The following is a 19,432-nucleotide window of genomic DNA, read 5'->3' on the forward strand; positions in this document are numbered from 1 at the left end:
TGTGAATGATCCGTAAAAATACATAACGTTAATTGATGACTTTTTAAATACTATGTTACTATATATATATATATATAGGCCCTGAAGCTTCCCCTCGCAGTGCGAGCGCGTTCACAGTGGCCGCAGGCACACCTCGAGACTGGCAGCGAAAGCTAACCGTAGAACGTGGCCGGGCAGGTGTCTCTCCTGCAGCCACCGCCCTCAGTGTGGTGCATCGTCTCTGATACTATTCTCATACTTCTTTGGGAATCATTTTGATGAGGGAGTCGTCCAGCCTCAGTGTGACAGTTAAAGTGAGGTCACATGAGCTTTAGGTGGGAGATATCAAGTGTAAAACACGTATTTTGAAAAGAAAAAACGTATTTTAAATAAATCCAAAAAAAAAAGTTTTATACCGCTGCCCTATTGCCAAAATAAAAAACATAACCCCATAAAAAATCACTAGACTTAAAATCAAATTTATGGCAAATCCTTTGCTCTACCAGTAGATGTCACCATAACACAACAATGAGAACCACGTGCTACGTGCCACGTAGTAATATTTAAATATTTTCCCTCCATGACATGGAGTACGGAGGCTCGTTGGTCTAGGGGTATGATTCTCGCTTTGGGTGCGAGAGGTCCCGGGTTCAAATCCCGGACGAGCCCAAAGAAATGTTTTTTTTTTTTTTTCACTGAAGGACTATGTGATCAAAAGTGGCAAAACAAATGGTATTGGGAAATAAAACTACCAAACAATAATAGAAGAAGCAGAGGGAAGTAACATTTCCTAATAATGAGCTGAGCTTTAAAAATGAATTATCATTAATAATCATAATAATAATAATAATAAGTAGATTTATATAGCGCTTTTCTTAGTACTCAAATACGCTATAGGGTAATGAAAGTAATTGGTTAAAAAGAAGAGGAGAAGAGAGAGAGGAAGGAAATTAACTGGGGAATGAAGTCTTGAAAAGGTTGGTTTTGAGGGCCTGAAAGATGCCATGGTGCTCGCCTGTCAGATGTGGCGAGGGAGGGCGTGTGATTATTTGTTTTACAATGATCTCTTTATTCATTTCTTAGACACTTTGTGACTCTGGTATATTATAATCCTACTGGCAGCACTACTATGACTGCTCTCAACAGTGCTATAGCCATTTCATCTATTGGTGCTACAGCTACTAAAAGTGCTACAACACCTGCAACTGCTGCTGTTGGTGCTGCTTCTGCTATCTACCATGCTGACACGTGCAGGTGAAATCGGTAAGATTCACTACAGCTGAGGTTTAGGTGTGCCATTTCTGATACTCTACATGCTGGTTTATGGCCATGGTTTACCATCATTAATCATTAGTGTGTTTTTTCTGCAAGTCAAAATGTCATCTGTGATAAGGCCTGTTGTTACTAATGTAGTTACTTACCGTAGATTAGTAGTCAAAATAGTAAAAATACTGCTACTAGATCTCATTCTACTGTGATTACTTCTGACTCTGAAGAATTACTGCCAGAACTCAGTTCATTAATATACTGCTTGGTACAGAAAACCTTAGCGTTTACTGACCTTCAACTCAAAGCTATAACAGACACAACATTCCTTAAAATAGAACCTTTATTATATAAAAATGCTTTTGATACAAAAAATGGCAAAAGTGTAAATTCCACAAAGCATTTTTACTGAGACAACAAATACAGGGCTTTAAGGAGTTTTACTGACGCAGTGGTTTGAGGCAGGGCCTACAGCCCTCAAAATAAATGCTGCTCAGAGTTCCCACTGACACATGTACATGTTACTTCAGCTATGCTAACTGGAAGTCCGTCTCCAGCCAGTCACCACACATCAGCTGTAATGTGGTAGGCGATGGATTCATCAGGCAACAGCAAGACACCTACTGCAAGTTCCAAAAGCTTCACACCTCTCAATGTGCTGGGATGCTTTTCTATAGGAAACTGGCACCCTAACCTGGCTCACACAGATCCTCTTCTAGGCCCAATGGCCAACAAAGACTATTCCTGAGTAGTCATACTCAATAATTCATCGCTACATTCACCTCTGCTTGGTGCTTGGAGGATTGGAACACACTAGCAGGCGACAGAAACGTCCCTGTCTGACCTCTTACCTGTCTTGTGTCTTTGCCGACACCATGCTATTAAATGACCAAGCTGTTCCTGTGGACACATCTGTTACTGTAATACAAAGATGGCAGCAAGGCCAGCTGAGAGGAAGCTTGTTGTGTTCTCTTTTGATGTGGATGATATTGCAGGCTGTGTTAGAACTTTCTCTGACGCCAGTTTCCAACTTACGTGAGCATGACCTAAGGTTGATATTGTACTGCTATAATTCTGCAGTCTGGGTGAATAGCCAAAATATGCTCCTTCTTCTTGAAAAAAACACTAATTCATAGATCTATTTTCTTTTTGTAAGTGCATACAATATCTTCCCATGTTTTCCTGCTAAGTCATGTGTTGATAACATTACAATGTAATAATAATAAGTGCTGGATAAACCCTGAAAATAGTTTGTCACCAAAGCCCAAAGCTAAACCATGACAGTACCTGATGAGAATTATTGGAATTTTATCTGAGCATATCTCAGAGGAGGGAAATTAACAAAGGACACACCCTGCACCACTTCATGTTGAAAAAAAGACCTAAAGCTCTGATAGAGTGCACTAGATATTTACTTTTTGTTTCTAAGGGGCACGTTTTCAAACTATAACAGGGTGTGAAGTTGCTCCTTAGGAGCATGGAGGTGCCTCTTGGTCATCTACTAGAGTAGTAGTAAAAGTCAGGGGGTCACCAGCTCACCAAAGTCATTAGGATACATGACATACACCGTGACTACCCACAGGAACGTTTATAAAAAGCTCTCTGGTAGTTGTTCAGACAAAGACCAAAGTATTAATCATGTCAGTCAAACCTTTGACTTTGGTTTTGCAGTGGTGAGGTTTCTGCAAGATATTTTATGTGGGAAAGAATTCAAACTTCAGCAGGATTCATTAGTCATGTTCACTACACTGGAGGTGAACAACTGCACAACTTAAGGCCTCAGTATGCTTCAAACCAAGTCAGACTGTCTAACAGTGTCTAAAACCCCTTCAAGCCCACATGGCACAGTGGAAGGCAAGTCCTTCTCCCCACAGCCGTGCAACAGTAACATGCCATAGAGTGTTTATTGCTGCAGATATGCGACCACACTAGCATACTGTACCTTGCAGAGAACACCAACTTAAAGCATATGGACAATATCCCTTCACGTGTGAAGTTTATTTAGTCCATTGTGTCTGCCCTGTATGAACGAGCACAAGCTGCAGATCAGGAGTTCTCAGCAGGCCAGTCTTATGATGGAGCATCACTTCTTTTTCTTGTTGACAATATGCCAGTGTTTGCCTTAACTCTTACAGTAAGAATTATGGCCAATGAGCCACCACTAAATGTGCTCATTTTCATATGTAACGGGTTTTTTTTCTGCATTTACACCCCTAATACAAGTTGACTGACTAAACTAAAAGATAATGGAAATAAATTCATTTGTTTATTTTCATTACGGATCGTTACAAATATGCTGCTTTAACAGTAGCCACACAGTGTGAAAGATAAATCACGTATAGAAATCAAAAATGTTGATGCATCAAGATGCATGATAATTGTTTTGTGATGGCATCGTAGCCCTCGGAATCGGAATCAAATCTTGAGGTGTCTACAGATTCACACCTCTACAAAAGACTAGGGAAGATTCACCTGAAGCAAACTGAGACTTATTTGTGAAACAGCTCTGAATAAAATGTCTCAGCGGGAACTCGTTCAACATTTTTACTTTTCTATTTCCAAAAAGACTCCTCAAACCAACCGTGGTGACCGACATAGAAACATACATAACCATCTACACACAGACAGAAATACAAATAACAAAAGTCGCTATAAGAATAATTTGTTATTAACTGTATAATAGCTTCATAATCTATTGTCAGTATGAGAGTTGTAATATTGGGCATTCTGTGTATTTATAAGTCATGGTAACTGATATAGTACGTACACAATAGCAGCAAACATACTTTTGGTAAATGGGATGATAAGGATAAAGTAAATGTGGTGGAAGAGGTTCAGATTCACAATGAAAAGCATTCACTTCTCACAACTCAATCACTGACTTCATTACAAGTATGTACAATAGCTTTACATGTTGATATTCATTTGGTATGTTGTCACATGATGGTTTCATGGGATAAAGAAGGGACTGCTGGGAGATTTGTCACTGACTCTTTGTTGAGTGAGGAAAGCTCCACTTCAAAAGGCCCCATGTTCAACTACAAACAATCCCTAATTAGAAATGGCAGGGACAATTTTCAAACAACGTACAAAAGAGTTGGCCCTATTCCATCCATCCACTCATTCATTTATACCTCCACACATTCATTCAGTCATCATCTACGAATGTATTTCATTTCCTACATCGAGCGAAACATTCACATATGCTCATCATTCAACCATTTATCACTCACTCCAGCATACATCCACTCACTATCTGCCCTTGGTTTTCGGTGGCGCGGTGGATCAGCCGGTGTGAATAAAATAGTAAAATAATTCCTCTCTCATTTATTTTTGTTCATATTATTTTAACACTATATACAGTCCTGCCGCTGGTCTGCCAACAAGGGTGCTGTGAGGAAGGAGAAGACAAACAGTGTGAGGCAGGCAGTGTCAGCCAAGTGGCAGGCCGTGCCCTGGCTTCAGTCTTAATGAATGAGTCATGGCATTGGACTCAGGGTTTTCACACTACACCTATTGGTAACCCTCAGTTAGTGAGTTCCCTGCACATGTTGCAGGGTTTAGGGGAGGGCAGGAGCACCATGAGGTGAGGATTTGGAAAGATGGCAGTCTTTATATTTTATCATCAAGAAGTGGACCAGCAAAGGAATTTTTCTTCTATTGATGGAATGAAAATAAAAAGAGGGAGCTGCTGGCTGTATGCACTAATCTCCTTTTTGAGCCCTGCAGCAAGGCAGGAAAGGCCTCAAACCTTCAACCTGCCAAGAGTGAGTGACTGTTAAAGCAGGACACATGGAAGACAGACTGATCAGATGATGGTTACCCTGAGAGCTCCAGGATGACTGGAATGATGAAATGACAACTGTGGGACTTAGGGACATTGAGCAAGGCACTTGAGCCTAACCAGCTGATATAAAGCAGCAAGTGTGAGCCAGTCAGGGCAGGATCTTGCTTTATGAGTTCTTTCCCTGGTAAAGTAGGCCAGATGAGGTTAGTTCTTGTAGCAAGTGGATTTCATCCCTTCCTTCCTCACAGGGCTCCTGGGCTGTTGGAGGGTCACGAGGAGTCGGTGCAGGGCGAGGGAGGAGGGGGGCACAGGTGGAAGTAGGAGCGCTCGGTGGAAGGGGACGGGGGGCAGCTCTCCTCAGCTGACAGGTACTGAGAGCGGGGGGTGGGGGGTGGAGGATAGGGGTCCGAGTCTGAGTTAAGGTCCATGTAGTACTTGTTGTGTTTGCCGTGGCTGCCGTGGCCCGCGGGCTTCCAGCGACCCGCAGACGACACCAGCCCAGCCGGCGGGCGGTGGGGGGTGTAGTCACTGTCGCAGACATCAGTGCTGCAGGGCGTAGTAGGTGGGGCGGCACCGCGGACAGGGTGGTAGGGTCTGATGGGGAGGAGACACAGAGTGAGTTTAGATCAGGGTTCAGGTTCACTTCTTTTACATGCAATACTTATTTGAACTGGGTCGCCTCATCACTAGCTGGGACGCTGAGGTTCAGGAGTGTCTCCTCAACAGACGAGAGTGCTCTGTCAACTACACACTAAAAAAAAACTTAGATATTATTTCTGGGTATTAGAGTCACATACCTCCCACCAACATGTGAAACTGTTACAGTGTGAGGAAGTGAATACAGGCCTGGAACCATGAGACAGTAAAACAATGGAGCAAATATAACTGTATTATTATTTGCCTTGATGTTAGCATCAGACAGTGAAACACTTAACAAAAGCATGATAGTTAGAATCTATCCATTATCCAGTGATCTGCCTGACTTCTAGACAGACATTATGTTTGACTGATCAGGCTCGATGGATTTAGGTATTAGTGATATTCCGTATTTTTCTTCTAGTCATTAAATCCCATGTGCAGAGCCGAACAAACACTGAATGTCTGCTACTAAAAAGTACTGTGTGTATCCAAAGCCTCACCGCTGTACTGGGTGACATGCTCCTTCATCACCATGAATACACTCACTAGTTTATTGTGACTCTCACATACACCGTCCTGCAGCAACAAAACTAGAGCACCACTTGTGGATTCATCTGCCACTGGAGAGTCCCCAATAAATGCACTATTTCCTCCTGTTTGAGTAACATTTGAAAACTACAGTGAGCATCTGACTGGGGCAGATCGGCTTAGGGGTGAGAGCCTTAGACTGGAAGTCAGAAAGTACTGAAAGATGTACTAAGACGTGGTTGGTTTTGGTCTTGAAGCAAGCTGATGATCAGCGAGGAAAGGCAGGGATTTCTGATTTAGTGAATCTACTGTAGCTATCAAAAAGATAGCTGGGTTCACCCAGAGCCATTCCATCCTAATAATCTGAATAAGACCTCAGTCTTATAAATTGTCTCATGGAAACACATCAATCTCAATAAACCGGCTAAAATGATTTTCAGTTTGAAGATACAGTGTTCTCCTTTTGCTTCCAATTAACATAACATAAAGGTTGGTAATATCATATTATTCCACACTGTTTCATTTATTCTGTATAAAGTTTTTATGACTGTACCTCCAAATGTAAATATTATACAATTATACACATTTGTGTACAATTTAGACACAAAATGACCATCTCATGTTTGGGTTCTTAGGGGCTCTATCACAGCTTTAAAACAATGGTCTGCAGAATTGAGCAAAGTTGCATCAGAGTTTGTTAAAGTTTGCTGGGGAGAGAGATACGGTCTATGTGTGTTACCTGTATGATCTGGTGGTGGATGGACTGTTGGAGGAGTAGATCTCTGTGTTGTAGAGAGAGCGGTCAGTAGCCGGGGATGGAGGAGGGTTCAGGATCTACAAACAGAAAATATCTGTATTTTATTTAGGGCTGACCCTGAATAGCCTGATTCAACTGTCAATCTCACAGTCGAAGCTTCGCCGCGAAACAAGGAACATGCTATTTTGTCGATATGGGGGTCTGATTTTACATAGAATTACCAGTTTTCTCCCAATAAGTTAATATACAGCCTATTACAATATACATTTCAACGTTTAATGCTGTAAATAAACATGTAAAAAGAAAAAAACTTTCAATAAATGTTTTTAAAGTGCGTAAATAAATCCAAAATTGTAACCCTAACCCTGGGTCATCAGTGCGCATATGTGTAGTGGCGGAAGAAGAACAACTGCTGAAGAGACCGAGCTCCAGCTTCACCGGCGGGACTTTCGGACAATTTATCACCGTTGATCAACCACACAAAGAATATTTTATAGTTTTTAAATAGCCGGCTACTTGAAATAGACCCACGAGGAACCACGATGTGCATGCAGGTGTCGGCAGCAGTAATGCACGCAAAACTCACAGAAGACTGATGAATGGCAGGCGAGAGAGAGAGAGAGAGAGAGAGAGAGAGAGAGAGAAAATGGTCCACAATAAGCCTTAGTTTAGCTTCGGCTCGCAATCTCCGTGCACAAAAACACACACGATTCCACTATCACTTGACTATAGGCAGGACGATTCTGATTCGACTATGTAAATCCTTAGTCGGGGACAGCCTTAAATTTATTCAACTGTAGAGATGAGACAGCAAACCGTGTGCAGTGTGTGTGTGTGTGTGTGTGTGTGTGTGTGTGTGTGTGTGTGGACCTGAGGGTAGAAGGCTCCTTTGGTAGATGATGAGCTGCTGGATGAAGCTCCAGTCACATGGTTCCTATCATAGAGAGGAGCTCCACTGCTGCTGCTGCCCATCAGGCTGACTGAACTCATGATGGACTTCCCACAGGAGATCCCTGCACACAGAGATTCACACTTTACGAATCCCATTACATGTCAGTAATTTAAGTACAGCACACTGTTGCTGTGTGTCTGATCACCTTGGAAAGTGCCATGCTGGGAGCTGTTGGGGGCGATGAAATTGAGGGGCACATGGGGCGTACCACTGATGTATTCATTAGGAAAAGTCCCACTGGGGCCCTTGTAGCGTCGACACACCACACGCTGGCAGACAAAATAAGCTCCCCCGATGATGAAGACGAGCAGGATGATAGCAATGACTGGACCGATGGTGTTAGGCCCAGTGTTAGGAATGCCACTAGAGGGAGGAGACACATACTCTACACATGGGAAAAAAAAGACAAGGATGCAGAGTTATGGGCATATTTAGGAGAAATACTGGAAAATAGTGCACATGTGTATTTCAATGTTTTACCACAGGCGAGCTCATCTGATCCGTCGGGACAGTCAGAGTAATTGTCACACTGTTGTTTCTTAGTGATGCACTGGTTGTCACCACAGCGGAACTGATTAGGAGGGCAGATGGCTGGAGGACAACAAGAAACACAGTATAAGACACACAAAGATAGAGATTCTTGTCAGTTTCTTACTAATGATAAGGTCATGTATGGCAACACGTTAGAAGAAAAGCCTCCAGTCAGTTTAATCACCAGTTCTCCATTTCGGTATTCAGATCCTATAAGTAAAATACTACACTGCGAGTTCAATATTATCAGCAAGTAAGGAAGGACTCATTGACCAGGCAGAATCAGTTTATATTATTGAAATATTTTTACTGATGAACTGACATATAAAGAGCATTTTAATTTTGCAGTTAATTTAAAATAATTTATATCCTGTGAAGTGAAATGAACTTTTGTTTAGCAATGTCATATTTTATATGTTCATCATAGCTTTTAACCATCTTCCTCTACAAAGGAACTAGTAACAGTAGCTGTCAGATAAATGTAGTAGAACAGAAGTGTGGAATGGTCAAATTAAAGAGAAGCATTCAAGTTAAAGTGCGTGCACCTCCAAACTGTACTTACAGTACAATTACAGCATGAAACTGAAGCAGCTAAATGAAATTCATAATTCATCGTATTATTTACACACGTGTATTTCCTACTGTCACATGCCGACAAGTCTTCTGTGAAGGACTGAGTAAGAGAAATCAGCTTAATGGTAGCTGAAGGTGTTTTATTAAATACCTGCTCTGTACATTTTTAAATATCTGGACATTTATTAATTTTCACAAGTAGTGCTCTCCCAAAAATGTTTTAAAATGAGGACACAGGGTACAGCATGACCTCAGGTTCATTCTATTTTACTACGTGAACCATGGCTAGACTCCGACAGCACTGTGAAAGCAGTGTTTGCCTACATGTGAGTCATCTGCAGGGCTGGAGAGGGATTTAAAAAAAAATTGGTTCATACATTTGTTAATCAATTCTATGATTATACATATACATTTTTCTGATGTTGATTTTCAATGTGCATTTATTTATTTATCTTGAATAGAAACACCAACACAGTCCGAGCTGAAAGCCTATACGTATGAAAATAAAACTGAAAGGCCAGTATGAGAGCCAGAGGCTGTGAGCTGCACAGACTGTAAACTGCAGGAAATGTGATGTACAGTAATGTAATTTGTATTGGATAAAATACCGTCCAGGTAATGAGCAGCATCGCTATCATGGCTTTTATTAAATACACTCCTCTTAATTACCACGTTTATGAAATAATCCAGTGAGAAATGCCTCTACAGCAAAAGAAAACACAGACTATTGCTACTTGTCTACTTACTGTGTCTTAAGGATTTTCTACTTTATATCTATGAATCAGTCATAGAACTACTAAGTGTATAGTGCAACTGCTAACAATCAACTGACTTAATATACTGACCTAATAAATCTGTGTTCAAGCATTTAGTGAGTAAGTAAGTTTAAACCTACTTTCACAGTCCTGCTCATCAGAGTGATCAGCACAGTCGGGTTCACCATTGCAGCGCATTTGAGCATCAATGCAGCCTCCTTTTTCACACTGGAACTGGAAGGCTGAGCAGACGGGACAATTCTCCTCATCACTGCTGTCGTCACATTCAGGGAAGCCGTCACAGCGCCAGGCCATGGGAATACAGTCAATCTCCCCCGTGGAGCAGGTGAACTGCTCTGTGGAGCAGGTGGGAGGCTCTGAGAGTGAGAGTGAGAGAGAGAGAGAGAGAGGAGGCAACATATGTTTACTGTGTGGACAAGGAGAGCACGAAAGGAACAAAGAGGGAGACGCAGCGAGACATGTAACATTGACTGTAGACGATAGGAGTGAACACTGCATTTGAGGAGGCCAGAGATGGAAGCCCTGAGCTAACAGCAGCATACCACAAAGTTGTTAATTATACAATGTTTTAAACTGTCAGTAACCTCTGTCACTGTCTTTGCACCCACTACAGTCCATCAGCACCCTTCTTCCCTGCTGCATGTCACCTGTCTCATGTCAACAGTATTTCCTGAATGAGAGGTCAGTCCCAGCCCCTCTCTCAGACTGGCTGGACATTGGAGTGCCCTGTAATTTTGTGTCATCAGACTGAACCCTGCGTGAAGCAAAGGATGGCTGCTCACCTCCACAGTGCAGCAGGTCCTGTAGTAACACCAGGTGCATGGGACAGGAGCAGCGAGGTGTGCCGTCACCCTTAGCAATGCAGATGTGAGAACAGCCCCCGTTTTCATGGGAACAAGGGTGGGATGCTAAAGAGAAGAAAGCGTCATTACTAAAGAGGCACACAACATCCTGCCAAACCGCTACCTCAGTAAAGCCCTACTAATGTGTATATGGCAACAACTAATCCTGGAAGCCAGAGGCAGAGGGCCATACCAAACTCCTGTGGATCCATCTCTTCTACAGCATGGATGGAGGTGAGATATGATATCCGTCCCTGTATGCGTGTGCGTCCATCTCCGGTGATTTTGTCCACCCTCTCTATCATCTGCTGCTGCCGGTCGATCCAGTACAGATGATCTCCCAGAACTGTCAGCCCCATTGGCTGGAGAATGTTGGAATCCTGGAGGACGATGCGATTGGCTCCTAGGGGAGATGGAATTATGTCATAAGAATATAAGTATATTGCGACTCGATCAGTTCTGGATTTCTGAAACTGACACAGACAGTGGGGCGGCTGTGGCTCAGGAGGTAGAGCGGGTTGGCCGTTAATCGGAAGGTCTGCGGTTCAATCCCTGGCTCCCCCTGGTTGCGTGTCGAAGTGTCCTGGGGCAAGAATTGCCCCTGGCGGCTATTCTGCCAGTGTATGAATGTGTGTGAATGTTAGTTTCCATTTGAGCACTTAGGCTCAGTGTATGAATGTGTGTGACTGGTGAATGCAGATGTAGTGTAAAAGCACTTTGAGTGGTCGAAAAGACTAGAAAGGTGCTATACAAGTACGGAGCATTTAGATAATAATATTTGAAAATTCAAAAAACCCCAAAATGATATATTGGATTCTTTTAAATAAACAAATATTTTGGATATGGATGCCAAAAGTGGAGTTTCAGGAGCGGGACCACACATCAGCCATGTCATCACCAGCGTTTCCATAAATACCCACACGTCCTAACTCATCCCCTTCACTCTTGTATCCTGCATCCCTCCCCCACACCCCTTTCTCTGTCCTGCCTCCTGATCTTCTTCCACAGGGTTATAAGGGGGTCCGTCGTGCCCGGGTGCTACGGCGGATTTCCCTATCGTAGCTTCCCCACAACGCTTTTGAATGTCTCTTCGGCAACCGCAAGCCTCGTACATCTTCCGTTTCGATCATCAATAAATTATTTAATCATACCTGTTGATTTTGTGGTCCTTGCTAGTGAAATGAACTTTTTTAAAGAATTGTGATCAAGATATGCACCAAGCAGGGTGTTGTACATTTAAAAATAATCCTGTCACTGCTCTCTTTTGACAAATGATAATGGAGACAATAGGCCTCATGCAACAACCAATGGTATAAACAGATGAGTGATACATACTGTAGAACTCAGGTCTCAATGCATCTGCTCAGGGAAAAACAGATGCTAGTGACTGATGTTTGATGCAGTTCAAATACTTGTATGTCAAGTCTCTGAACTGCAAAATCATCTATTGTATCTAGATCAATTACCACCGTGCCATTAGTAAAGTGAAACAGCGTATATAAAGTCTAATTTTCAGTCATGGTTTGGTTCGTACCTCGTTTTTTTTTTGTGGGGGGGATTTTATTATTATAATAGTTTTGGGTGGGTTAATTGAAGTAGTCTAACTTAAAATAGGTTCATGGCGCGTAAAAGTGATGCAGGTGCATGACATCAGACGAACGTAAAGTTGTGCCTGTCTGAAATGGAACACGGCGATAGCTGATAGCTGACATCACAAGTTGAGGTCATCATGACTGTAGCAGAAAATAATTAAAATTTGTGAAAGCAGGTTTTAATCCCCTTGAATATTATTATTATTAGTTTTTAAATATATCTGCTTTGCACCTGCCTGGGACTTCTCTTCTCCCCACGCTCACACACATCTGCACCTCTGGTCTCTCACTGCAAACACTCGGCTTGCCCGCTTCTCTCTGTCTCTGTCTGCTCCTTTTTCTCTTTCAGCAGTAGGCCTATTTTTATAAAGTCGCCTAAAAGACACAGAACTCGTCTTTTTTCCACCTGTGATCCGTTATCATGTCAGCAGTTGAGCCGCATGTCGGCCTGTTAATGACAGCCTTTCAAGCAACTGAAACCAACATCTGCACTCTGTGCTCACTGATGCTTTACCTGGTCCGTGTGTAAAATATCCACCGCGACTTGTAATGTAATAGGCTACCAAGTTTTTTACCGAGTGAAGTCCGTGCGAGTGAACACATGCACATAAGATGACCTCTACCCCCTGCGCACACCACCCGATGTCATCGTCCATCCCGATGTTTCATTGTAGACATCGTCCCATGGAAATTAACCCTAGTCTGAAAGGTGCATTTATTTCTGTTTATGGCAACTCACCTGTCAGGTCGCTGCTCTCAATGCGTTTGAGGTCGGCGTCGACCCAGAACAATTTTCCTAGTTTATTGTCCAGAGCCAGAGCTACTGGTCTAATCAGACCCGTAGTGAACAGAGACTCTCTCTCTGTCCCATCCAAACTGGCTCCTTCGATCTTAGCTGAGCGCTCCTGCACTGTGGTGAAATACATGTACCTACGGAGGGGGACACAGGTACATTTTTATAGGACATTTCTATGGCCCAGTAACTTTACAGTGAGGGGTGCAATGGATCACAGAACTCACAGTTGGGCTCATATCACAGTTTTGAGTCATGGGTCAGTTAATTTCTCCCATCAGCAAAAGAAATAAAAAGGTTAGTGTTAAATCTGTCAACTACGATCCATTACACCTCTATTCACAGTTCTAATCACTTACTGGATGTTACCCATTTCCTTCCATACAGAGAGTACAACATATCGTAATGTAACCAAGCATTTATATTTTGGAACCAACTGCAGCCACGAAATAAAAATGAGCTCACCCTTTCTCAGCATTGACCACGATGGCACGTGGCTTGTCGGCGTCATCCTTCAGGACCACGCCCACGGTGTCACCGTTCAACCTCTGGACATTGATGGTGTTGGTTGTCTCACAGGTCCAGTAAATGTGGCGGCTGTAGGGGTCCAGGCTCAGGTCATGAAGCTGGCTGTCCACTGGCTGAACACTGGTGCTCACTATCATGGAAGACTGGAGAAAAGCACAGCAAGGTTCTGATCTTACTCAAAGTCATGTGAAGCTTGACAAACTGCTCACCATCACAATCTGCATCTAGCTACAGTGTTTATCTTTCTATGAAGCTGTACAGGGTTAGAATCATTCTCCTGGCTGATATTAGTCTTTACTCTAGTCCACCTCCTGATGGGATGGAAGTTACTCACTGAGAGAATTAAGCCATTATCTATTTATTTACTTATTTTTATATGCCTTAGATTCCAGAGCAGAGAAATCATTCATTGTGATGTGGGAGAGTTTTACCATGGCTCCATCGTCTCTGGCCCTGCGTATGTTCTGTCGTCCATCCAGCCAGTAGACCAGCCGGTCCAGCGGGTCATAGCTGACAGCTCGGACGTTCCTAAGGACATGGATGGGCAGGATGATGTCAGGACTCTGCTCTCCCAAAACCATTCTGCTGATACTGGCCTTCTGACTGAAGAGCAGGAAACGAGAGGGAGCTGCACACAGAAAGGATGGAGGGATGGACAAAGGAATGAAGAGAAGGAGTGAGCACACAGAGTGGACACAGAGTTCTCTGGCAAAGGAAGGCTGAAGTTTGCTCAATGCATATTAGCACACAGAGTGGACACAGAGTTCAAGCCAAAGGGTTGAAATGAAAATGAAATTACAGGAATGTAATTGTATGCCCGTAACTCTGAACAACCCGAAAACATAATGTCTCGGCATGGAAGCATAATAAAAGATAATATAATAAAATAAAATATAATATATATTCTTTGATGGTTATACAGCTTGTAAACAGGTAGTAATAAAAATATACTATAAACACATACTGTATACAGTATATACTGTGATGTATGCAGGTATAAATGGCAGTAAAACATACATATAAAGGGAGATGTAAACAGGTAGTAACCAGTAAGTAAAAGTATTACAAATGTATCTGTCAATAAGGTACGAGTAAAGTGACAGTCTTTTGGCCTGAGGGATGAAGCTGTCCCTGAGCCTGGTGGCCGGGCAGCAGCAGTTTGTCCTGGTCAGGTCTTTACAGATAAGAACCCAGAGGAACCGGAAGCTGCTGACTCTCACCACCCTGAGACTGCAGTTCCAAATCATCGGCATCAACAGGTGTGTTCACTCTTGCTTTACCTAGTCTGTGATTGTAAAATATCAATTGTGTCTACGTTTTCTAATCAAATACCAGTTCACGTCATTGTCTCTGTTACTGTGTTTTTTCTTTATAATGCTAAAATAGGTCACCTGTACTCCTCCAAATCACCTGAGTTTTAAGTGTCAGTTCAATGCTTTCTAAGTTTGGCGAGGGCTTCCCTGTCTGATTCAGGAATGTCCATACAGTAATCCTCAGTACTGAAATACATACCACTTTGTAGTGCTAAAGTGATCCCTTTAGGTATAATTTTATTATGAAATATGCACGAAGTATTACTTTTCATTGACAAAGCCTAGCTGCGATTTGAGGAATCCCAGCAGCTCTGTACTTACAGCTACAGTTTCGTCCATCAAGGTTCAAAGTGTAGTGGGAGGCACAGCGGCACTGGGCACCAGCAGGCGTTGCCAGGCAAAGGTGGGCACAGTTGCCGTTGTTATGGGAGCATTCGTTGGTACCCTCTTGACGGGAGGAGTGGAACACCAGGATGTCCAGCATCAGCTCCAGCTGGCCCTGAGGACACAGTGATGCAACAGTGGTAAAGTTCAGTATCTTTGGATATATTAAGCCCATTTTTAGTGATGAAATAAAACTTGTTCCATACCTGTAGCACCACAGTGCGATTGAGTCCGCTGCGTTTGTCTGCCCGTTCAATACTGTGCAGATTAAAATCTGTCCAGTAGATAAAATTCCGGTACTGAGTCAGAGCGAATGGGTGGGGGAGGTCGTCGACTATGATCTCCCTCTGAAGGCCTGCGAAACATATGACAACATCTATACACCTGCTCAACATCCATCATTACAGATTTGTACACAAGTAAATGTGGATTAGGTGTGTGTACATCTTTAGAACTGAAGCCTGCAATTAATATGAATAACTGTTGTAGTAATAGTTCGAGATGTAGATGGCAGCGTATGTTGCCCACATGCTCCTTTTGATCTAACAAAGCAGGGGAGGGAGGTGTGGGTGGAGGTCAACAGTCACCGTATTTGCTAGCCTCATGAGGTCGGGAATTATCCTGCACCAGGAGGAACCCAGGACCACTGCCCCAGCGTAAGGTCTGACAATTGCCCCGAGGATTTCATCCTGGTACCTAACGGCAGTCAGGGTACCGTTGGCTAGCACCGGGAGGTCTGTGCGACCCTCCAAAAATATGCCTCCCTAGACCATCACTGACTCACCAAACCGGTCATGCTGGATCATGTTGCAGGCAGCATAACAGTTTGCTTATGCTTCCTAACTGGACAGCTTGATATCCCTGAAGTTTATTTGCGATGATGTTATACTGTGATGATTAAGTCTTTCCCCTCTTTTTTTGGAGCTGTATATCTTCAAAATCAAATATATTTTTTAAGGATTGTAAAGGATCTGCAGCAAGCATGAGATTACAAAGACAAGCAGCACCCACTGCTGTGTATGATGAAAGTTTATTATTTAGGTGTAAATTTTATATCTGCAAAGAATAGTGTGTGTTGTCATGTTATTGCTCATGCATGGTAACTGCTTGGTTGAGTCTTGGTGCATGTGTCCAAACCTTGCATGTTGGTGCTTTCAATCATGCATGTGTCCAGGTCAGTCCAGTAGAGTCGATGGTCTACATAGTCAATGGTCAGTCCGTTGGCCCGACCCACTTTATCCACAAGGGTCGTGATGGTGCTGCCGTCCATGTAGGCTCTAGCTATACGAGGTCGTCCACCCCACTCTGTCCAGTACATGTAGCTGTTGAGACAAAACACATGCCTTTATTAACGTGTGAGGATGTGATCATAAAATGACATTAGATGCCTCCAGGTATGCATGTAGACAGCTCTGGGCAATGGCATCATAAAGACATCATCAAAGGAGTGACCTGTGTTAGGTGTTCAGTGTGTGCGGTTTAGGTGTGATACAGACATTTCGGAGACTGATGAAGACATAACATAGCATGGTTTATTGAGCCCGGCTGAGGAGATACAGTGCTAGCATACAACAAGTGAACATGCATAGTGCCAACACCAAATCTGAAGGATAACATCTTTTGGTCCCTTTTATGTTGTATGTCTTCCCCTTTCTTTTTCAAGGTACACGGTAGATTTAGTTTGTAACTTCCTTCTGCTACATAGCAGAAAATATTCAATAACATAAAAACAATTATAAAAATGGTAACAAAAGTAAACTATATACGATGGAGTAGTGCTGAGGATGAATCTGAGTTTAAAAGTCTGATAGTTTGGGTCCTGGTGGTGTGGCAGCTGAAACTTCTATGGCCCAATCCCAGTGTCCACACTCACAGACTCTGAGGTGCATTCCCAGTATTCATATCGGTATGACGTGAAACACAGGGGTTACACCAGGTTTAAACCCAGAGTGCTGAGTTTGCTGATCAGTTTCATGGGGAGATTGTGTTGAATGCTGAGCTGAAATCCACAAACAGAATTCTGATGTAGGTGTTGTTTTTCTCACAGAGTGTGAGGGCTGAGTGGAGGGCAGTGGAGACGGCATCCTCTGTGGATCTGTTGGTTCTGAAAGCAAACTGGTGAGGGTCCAGGCTGGCTGGGATGTTGTTCTTTATGTGCTGAAGAACCAGCTTCTCAAAGCACTTCATCAGAATGGGGGTGAGAGTTCAGACTAGACATTGCAGACTTTTTTAGGTACAGGAACGATGGTGGCTGTCTTGAAGCAGGTGGGAACCCTCTCCTGAGACTGTGAGATGTTAAAAATGTCAGTAACAACATCAACTAGCTGATTGGCTCAGATTTTTAGCACACGGCCAGGAATGTTATCAGGCCCAGCTTATTTACTCATATTCAGTCTCAGCAGGACTCTCCTCACATCTGCTGTGGATACTGACAGGGGCCGGTCCTCTGGAGTAGACTTCACAGCTGACTCTTTGTTGAGGAGATCAAAGTGAGCGTAAAAGGTGTTTAGTTCATCTGGTACTGTGGCCTCACACATGATGGGGGTGCTCCTGCTTTTGTAGCCTCTGATGTTTTTGATGGCCTGCCACATGTCTTTGGTGGTGCTGAGGTCTCTCTCCAGTCTCTGCTGATGTCTCCGCTTTGCCTCCTTGATGCCAGCTTTCAGTCTCGCTCTGGCGGTGCTGTAAGCTTTATCACCCAACCGAAAAGCAGCTGTTTTGGCTCTGGATAGAGCCCTCACCTCTCCATTCATCCAGGCCTTCTGATTGGGGAATGATTGTATCGTTTTAGTGATCACCACATCATCAACACATTTGCTGATGTCACTGATGATGGATATTCCACAAGGTTGATGTGGCTCTCCTGGGCGGCGGCCTCTCTGAACACACTCCAATCTGTGCTCCCAAAACAGTAGAGCTGCTGTAGCCTCATCTGTCCACACTTTTCACTGTTTTAATTGTTGGCTTGACCCTTTTAATCAGCTGGGTGTAAGTGGGCTGAAGAAGCAGAAAACATGGTCTGATAAACCAAAATGGGGACGGGGGAGGGCAGTCCTCCTCCTTCGTCTAGAGTCCTGTCTGCGGCAAGGCTATAAACATTAACGAAGATGAACGAAATAACGAAAACTAGATTTGAAAAAACATTGGCGTTAACAATAAAAATGAGGCTTTACAAAAAAACGATAACTAACTAAAACTGTATTGTAGGTTTGAAAAACTAACTAAAATGAAAGAGTAAATGTCCTTAGTTTTCATTTATTTTTATTTTTATTATTTCGTTTTAATTTTATAGGACCTAAATAAGCCTACATTTCGAGTCGATTTGAAGCCGGGGGAACTGACGTTGCGGGCAATTGGTCTGGCCAGGTGTTATGCCGAGAATTGCATGCGCCTCCAAATACTGCTTTTTAAACGCTATAATATCCTCCGTGGAGTTCATCAATGGTGAGGTGCAGGAAATTCTCGGCAGGCAGGCAGAATTCGGCACAACACCAGACCGGCAGTTCAGCAGTGCGCGCAGTGGTTAGCCGATAGGCACCTGTTGGTGAGCTGCGAATATGTTATGCTTTTGTCTACCGCGTGGAGAGCTGCCCGGGTCAAAAGAGCACGGGGTCAGGGCGGCGTCTGGCCGCAGCGCAGCAGGTGGCAACTGCTGTTATGAGGAGAGCCCCATGTAACGTTGGGAGGGGCTAAAGTAGTCGGGGAGACCCAGGTAGGGATCGGCTGCGTAGTTCGTGGGATTTGAACATGTTTTCTATTATCTTTTATACATACATGCGTACAAAATAATATGAGTGCACCAACCGCATAGAGCTGTGTTTTGTTTAGTTTGGGCTGCAGGTAACTTAGTGAGTCACTGTCTTGGTGGTTTTCTTTTCCTTGTTCTGTTCTGTTCTGATGGTCTGGCTTAGTACTCATCCTGTGTGTGGGATAAACTTTTTTCACCTACTTAACCAAGAATGATAGAGCTCGAGAATGATGTAATGAATTTCTTGGGACCACTGGGTAGTAGGATTAGGGTAGTTTGCTCTAAGGGTTTTCTGTATGTAGGTTAGACATTATACTGTAGATTGCATGTGCTTCATTTATTTGTAGTATTTATTTAGACAATGTGTCAGTACTTCAAATATATACATATATATATATTTGCTTAGTGTTTGGGCCGTATGTACAAGCTTCAGATAGCTTAAAA

General features: G+C 43.1%; 1 protein-coding gene and 1 non-coding gene across 2 annotated transcripts in view; one reads left to right on the forward strand and one right to left on the reverse strand.

Annotated features, from left to right (window-relative positions):
• The first annotated feature begins 576 nt into the window (after positions 1–576).
• On the forward strand, positions 577–648 carry trnap-ugg. Its single transcript has one exon. It is a non-coding gene; the product is annotated as a tRNA-Pro (tRNA).
• Positions 649–1,570: 922 nt separating this feature from the next.
• Positions 1,571–19,432, reverse strand: part of lrp5 (low density lipoprotein receptor-related protein 5) — a 110,722-nt gene continuing 92,860 nt past the window's right edge. The window contains exons 16-29 of the mRNA XM_046036359.1: positions 16,378–16,562; positions 15,447–15,595; positions 15,178–15,355; positions 13,975–14,171; positions 13,481–13,686; positions 12,962–13,152; positions 10,824–11,033; positions 10,571–10,696; positions 9,908–10,144; positions 8,389–8,499; positions 8,054–8,293; positions 7,827–7,969; positions 6,939–7,033; positions 1,571–5,626 (exon numbers count right to left, since the gene is read on the reverse strand). Of these exons, the coding sequence (XP_045892315.1) occupies positions 5,302–5,626; positions 6,939–7,033; positions 7,827–7,969; positions 8,054–8,293; positions 8,389–8,499; positions 9,908–10,144; positions 10,571–10,696; positions 10,824–11,033; positions 12,962–13,152; positions 13,481–13,686; positions 13,975–14,171; positions 15,178–15,355; positions 15,447–15,595; positions 16,378–16,562 (2,593 nt within the window). The 3' untranslated portion in view covers positions 1,571–5,301. The remainder of the gene's footprint in view (positions 5,627–6,938; positions 7,034–7,826; positions 7,970–8,053; positions 8,294–8,388; positions 8,500–9,907; positions 10,145–10,570; positions 10,697–10,823; positions 11,034–12,961; positions 13,153–13,480; positions 13,687–13,974; positions 14,172–15,177; positions 15,356–15,446; positions 15,596–16,377; positions 16,563–19,432) is intronic.

This window comes from Micropterus dolomieu, linkage group LG22, assembly GCF_021292245.1.
Source record: "Micropterus dolomieu isolate WLL.071019.BEF.003 ecotype Adirondacks linkage group LG22, ASM2129224v1, whole genome shotgun sequence".
Lineage (NCBI taxonomy): Eukaryota > Metazoa > Chordata > Actinopteri > Centrarchiformes > Centrarchidae > Micropterus > Micropterus dolomieu.